General features: G+C 40.2%; 1 protein-coding gene across 5 annotated transcripts; it reads right to left on the minus strand.

Moving 5' to 3' along the window:
• Positions 1 to 310: 310 nt before the first annotated feature.
• On the minus strand, positions 311 to 5,115 carry isl2b (ISL LIM homeobox 2b). Of its 5 annotated transcripts, none has more exons than XM_032560523.1 (6): positions 4,894 to 5,115; positions 4,266 to 4,455; positions 3,737 to 3,999; positions 2,580 to 2,866; positions 1,363 to 1,530; positions 311 to 1,136 (listed from the first exon to the last, which is right to left on the minus strand). In XM_032560523.1, exons 1-6 carry the CDS (start codon positions 4,949 to 4,951, stop codon positions 1,020 to 1,022), a joined length of 1,083 nt encoding a protein of 360 aa, XP_032416414.1. In that variant the 5' UTR covers positions 4,952 to 5,115; the 3' UTR covers positions 311 to 1,019. The 5 variants fall into 5 exon arrangements, with proteins under 5 accessions (XP_032416414.1, XP_032416412.1, XP_032416415.1 ...); XM_032560521.1 differs by having other exon boundaries at positions 2,568 to 2,866; XM_032560524.1 differs by having other exon boundaries at positions 2,580 to 2,863; positions 4,894 to 5,110.
• Positions 5,116 to 5,944: the final 829 nt, after the last annotated feature.

Consider the following 5,944-nt stretch of genomic DNA (forward strand, 5'->3'; position numbering starts at 1 on the left):
GCCCCCGAGATAGTAAATGACCACTGTCTAATTCCTGCCACACAACCTAGGAGATGGAGAGGGGAGATAACAAGAAGTAGATCGCCTTCAGGCAGCGGCCCAGTTCATAAGGTGGAACGGGACAAACCACATGGTTAACGCGAAAGAAATTCCTCCTTCGGGGCTTACACCTTCAATTTTTAAAAGTTATGCAGCCTGATAAAAAAAAAAAAAAAATAATAAAAATCGGATATTTTATTCAATCACAGAAAAAGAAAAGATGAACGCTTGTTAGGAAGCATCGCCTGCACAAAGATCATGAAGACATCTCTTGTATTCATCTTTTTTTATTCTTCTTATCAGTTAATACTCCCTTTACCGAATCGCTTTCCTAACAATAAATAATATAACAATAATTTACTTTTTTGTTCTTTGAGCTCAAACAACCGGCCCTTCAAGATAAAGTATTTTACACCACGAATACTTTTGCAGAATATCATGCTCTGACCTTAAGACAAAGAGTCAAGTGGACTCGACAAGTAAGGTATCAAAAAATTCTCATGTTGAAGAAACAAGACACAATATGATCACACTGAAAATGCAGAAAGTCTCTCTGCTGTAACATGGAAATGATCCAGTAGCTTGTGATTTTTTTTTTTCTGAGGGAAGATTTGTTGTATATATCCATTGGGAAGTCTTCTGTACATCTTTGTTCTCCGTATGAAGAGTCATGCATCAACTGTTCTTAGTTGTCTTTTTTTTCTTTTGTCAACGAGGTCTCATAAAAAAAACCAAAATAAGTCAATCGGTGCTCTCTTTGTTCCACCTTCTCCACGGTATAGAAAAAAAAAAGAAAGAAAAGAGTCTCCTCTCGACGAGCGATGTGATGAGCTGGTCACATGCAGGGGTGGAAGTGGGTGTGGAGGTGGAGGTGGGGAGGCTGGAGGGGCCGGAGGGGGGCAGGATCATGCTGCAAATTGTCCTTGCAGGAGGAGAAGGAGGTGGCAGCGGTAGTGATGGTCACAGACCACCGTTGGGTCTCACGTCTCCACCGGGCTGGGTACCATACTGTTCGGGGTGTCCGGTAGCTGAGAGGACAACGATGTCACGTCGCTGCCTGAAGAGTTTCCAAGAGAGCCCGATTCAGAGAAAGACACCTGAAGAGGAGGAAACACAGAGTCACATTTACGGGATTTTATGTTGAAAACTGCATTATTATTATTATTTACTATTTGTTATTATTATTTCTGCATGTATAGACTCTAAGCTACAGTGCAGAATACATTCCCCACAGTATGACACTACCACCACCATGTTTCACCTTGTGGAAATACCTTCAGCTTTGTGCGTTTAAAGTGATAAATAGACTGCTATGTCACGCACCAGTTGCTGAAAAGCTGGCTGGTCCAGGTCACTCTGCAGAGCGAATTCACTCAGCGCTTTCCACGGAGGCTGGTAGGTCTGAACCTCCACCGGGTTCCCCTGCACAGTGCTTTCATGCCGGATAGGACTTCCAGCAACAAGGGGTGTTCCTGTGAGGCCTTGCAAGTTCTGAGGGAGAAACGAAGGGAAAATCTTGAATTAGATTTCATCTGGGTTTTGTTTTTTGTTTTTTTATTCTCCCACAACAGCCATGCTGATATGTAAGCATGTTCTGGAGGAACCACCAACGGGTTAAAAATGTACAGTTTGTGTCTGAGCTATAGGGTCACAGGGACCGTAATGCTGGAGCTTGTAAATTTTGAATTAAACTTGGGCATGCACTAAAGCTTCTTCACTAAACAAATTTGCCAGAGCAGATTAGTAAACTAGAGAAACGGAACTGTGTTTATTCACAGGTTCAATGAGCAGTCTGGCAGAAATAACAAAAAAAAGTGCATTGCTGTCTAGATCAGAAGGATCGAGATTATAAATATTGTTCAATACATGACAAATCTAAAATATATATACAAAGTATGTGTATAAATACAATGTTCAAAACTGAAATTGCATGCAGGATTTTTCAAGCAAAAACATTTTGACATACAGTTGACTTAAACTTGTTATGGACTCACTAGTTAAATGTACAAGTTGTAATTAGTTCAGTAAAACAATCAAACATGAGCAAAGCAAATAAGTTGTTGCCACAATAACGTTACGCGGGTCCCCTTATTCTGCTAAGGGCCCCGTAAAAACCTAGGCCGGCCCTGTCTAAAAAAATAAATAAATAAACAAAATTGAGGAGAAAAGCAGATATGTTTTTAACTTCACATTTCTTTTGTGATCATTATTTTATGACAAAACGTTGTCATCCCAGCCTATGTATGTGGCAAAAATTAATTGTTCAAAGCAAAGCAGCAGAGCTATATCTATCTATCTATCTATCTATCTATCTATCTATCTATCTATCTATCTATCTATCTATCTATCTATCTATCTATCTATCTATCTATCTATCTATCTATCTATCTAACAAAAAAATAAAGAAGTCCCACCAAATAAAACCAAAAGCACAATAAGACACAAATATTCACAAAACAAATAACTTAAGTGTGAGCAAAAAGCCAAAAAAAAAGTGTTTTAAAGAGGAATCGAGCGGCCAAACTTACGAAGATGCTTACAGTCTTATCACTGTGTTGCTGCTGCTGGAGCTGCTTCATGAGGATCGACTTCTTCTTGTCCTTGCAGCGCTTGTTCTGGAACCAGACCCGGATCACTCTGGGGCTGAGGCCGGTCATCTCCACCAGCTGCTCCTTCATCAACGCGTCCGGCCTCGGGTTGGCGTTGTAGCAAGTCCTCAGCGTGTGCAGCTGCTTCTCGTTCAGCACCGTCCGCACCCGCGTCGTCTTCTCCGACTGTTTGTGGACGTGGTTCCGATGTGGAGCCTGCCGAACCGCCACGGGATCTGCTGAGGACGGAGAAGAGGGGGGGGGGAAAAACAGGGGTTCACAGACTGCAAGGCTTCAAATGTTCGTTCACAGATACAGAGATCACATTAACCCCAGCAGAGTTTTTGCCCTGAATCGGAATGTCCCACAGAGGGACATTTCTTATTTGGAAAATATAAATGTAGTTTCCCTAAATAGTGCGAAATTCTACCTGAATGTCAATCAAGAGAGACAAATCATTCCAGATTTGAAAATAATAATAAAAAAAAATAATAGAAAAAGCATTTGTAAATGCAAAGTACTGTCTGTACACGACTTCAAACATAACTTGATTCGCTGAGTAAAAGGATTTTTTTTTGTCACGAAAAACAGACGTTCCCCTTTAAATATGAAAAAAAAAAAACTAAATCTAGTTTGAGGTTCCCTCTGAGACTTGTTTCCGAATACCCTCAGAAAGAAGGTCATCTTTATTTACATACGTCTTTATTTTGGTGGAGTGATTTTCCTCACAAACACACACGGAAAGACGCACAGACATGGCCGCGACTCAAGTCCCAGATTATTTAGATACTGGCAGCAGAGCAGGTTACTGCTAATGAGATCAATTATAAAGTTGGCCTACGGAAAGGTCACAGCACAGCAATTTACTTACACATGCATAAAACACACATTTTGATTGCTCGACCTGAACCAAAAAAAATAAAATAAAAATCTGAGTTGAACCCTAGAAAAATGTGTACAAATTTTATTTGAGCTGTTTTTAAATTAAAAGTCTACAGAATATTTTAAAAAATCAGCTATTCCATATAATAATAATAATAATAATAATAATAATAATAATAATAATAATAATAATAATAATAATAATAATAATAATAATAAATTCGCACCTGCCAGGTGCAGCGGTCTGTTGGAGTGGATGTGTCCGGGACTGATGGGACTTCCCGCAGAACTCCTCTCCATCAGCAGGCTGTGGTCCGCCCGGCACAGCAGCTCCTCTTCCCGCAGGGAGAACTCGTCCCCCGGCAGCAGCTGCCTGCTGCACACCGAGCACCGAAAGCATTCGATGTGGTAGACGTTGTCCCGGGCTCTCATCACCAAGTCGCTGCTGCTGAACCCCAGGTTGCATTTGGCGCATTTTATCCCAAACAGCCTGCGAAATTTGCAGCTGTTTAGACATTTTTGTAAAGTGTTGGGAAAAATTAAAAGAAATATATATAATTTATTTGAAATAACAAAATGTTTGAAATCTTTTTATCTGAAACTCACTAGCCGTTGTATATGATTTTTTTTTTTCTCTAGTTGTTTCTACTCTGATTATTTTTTTAGGAGATCCTCCCTATAATGATATTTAATTTATACACCACATTTATGACAACCCGTGAGTAAACCTGAGGGGAACTTTTGAAAAACTCCTACCTTACATAATCTCTTTTGCAATAAGTTTTCCCGTCCCGGACGAAACAAGTGCAGGTCTCATCCAGGTACTGGCTGCACTCCGCGCACTTCAGGCAGGCAGCATGCCACTCCAGGTCGGGGGAAACTCTCAGTATGTACTGGTCATGGATCTGGCTTCCACATCCTACACACATCGCGAATCCTGACTTCTCTGCGAAGAGGCCACAGCTTTGTCAACGCAACGTTGTATGCACAGTCGAATTAACACCCCAAAATCCTTTTGCGTTGTTTTATTTTTATTTTTTTATATTATTATTTTTTTTGTTTCTTTTGGCAGATTTTTTCTTCTTTTTTTTTCTAATGAAGATGAAACTCAATGTTATGTAACAACTGGTAGATTTGGGCATTTTCCACGCAATAAAAAAACCTGACATGTGTTGCTTGTTAAAATCTCCACCGAAGCCATATAATAGAAATAATCCTGTGCAGCAGTGCGATGTGAGGATAATTGCTCTCTTAATTGGACTCGTTGCTGAATATGAGCTTTTCTAACCCGTTTGTTCACCGATCTATTGCTGCTGCTGTTGCTGCATCGGGACTCTTAAATCTTCCTGCTTGAAAAGCGCACGGAGCAATTCGGCGTACTTACTTTTGGAATGATCCCCCATATCACCCAAGAAAGAAGAGCTGAAAATAATATCCACCATACAGGACGGATGAAGGGGAGTGAGCTCGACGCAGAAAAGATGGGGAAAGATCGCCGGCCCTTCGGCAGCCTCCCAGATAACTTGTGTCTCTCCGGACTGGAGAGGGAGGCCGAAGAGGCTACAAGGTCCACACACGTTACTCGCATGACGTCACCGCGTCAGCGCTGAGCTCTCCAATCGCTCTTTTGCACCTCTGCAGCAAGCAGGCGGCTTTGGGGAGAAGCATAAAATAATAATAATAATAATAATAATCGTGACATGAATGGAAGCCTAAGATTGCAGATGTTGATATGTTATCTTTGTTGTAGATACAGTTCAGTGGTTTAATACCCAGCACTGTTGATAATGACGTTTGTTTAGTGAACATGATTGTGACATAAGTTCCATTAGAAGGTCATTTGTTTTGAACAAAATAATCAAATTCTGGTATTTAAATAAAAAATATTTATTTAGATTAAGTTAGTCTATTTTTATGTGTTGATACGCCTTACGGACTAGCACAGTTAAAAGAAATCACTATTTTCCATGATAAGGATGTTCCCCAATTTGTCTTGTAAAATACAAACAAAATTTCTAGCGGTATTTAGAAATAAACAATGTATAAAAAACAAGTCATATTTCATTAAGAGTTCCCGAAGCCTTGCATGACATAGGACAAAGAGACACTTCAGCTTTGGTCTTCTCATTAAAATATCTACTTAAGCTATAGCAGGCCATACGTTTGGTCTCTGTTTAGACATAAATCCAGCAGATCAGCGGACATACATCAGTGATCCTCCTTTTGATCCCGAGTCGTCATCCATTCGAGAACGAGGCCATCTACTGGGGCGAAGTGAGAACTACAACCCGTTGACTGAAGGCTGCTGAGTTTTGAGGAACTCTGTGAAAGAGACGAAGCGTAGAGTCACCAGCCAAACAGAAGAAAAACAGCGATATATTATTTTTTAACGTAAACACTTTGTTTCTGTTGTATGTACGAAATAATTTCACCTT

The sequence above is a fragment of the Xiphophorus hellerii genome, chromosome 4 (genome assembly GCF_003331165.1).
Source record: "Xiphophorus hellerii strain 12219 chromosome 4, Xiphophorus_hellerii-4.1, whole genome shotgun sequence".
Taxonomy (NCBI): Eukaryota; Metazoa; Chordata; class Actinopteri; order Cyprinodontiformes; family Poeciliidae; genus Xiphophorus; species Xiphophorus hellerii.

Excerpts from the sequence above, each read along its gene's own strand:
- isl2b (XM_032560521.1), bottom strand. The coding sequence starts at position 4,951 with ATGGTGGATATTATTTTCAGCTCTTCTTTCTTGGGTGATATGGGGGAT. Across the intron at positions 4,000-4,265 it reads TGCAAAAGAGATTATGTAAG|GCTGTTTGGGATAAAATGCG; the intron begins GTAGGAGTTTTT and ends CAAATTTCGCAG. Across the intron at positions 1,137-1,362 it reads AGCCAGCTTTTCAGCAACTG|GTGTCTTTCTCTGAATCGGG; the intron begins GTGCGTGACATA and ends CCTCCTCTTCAG.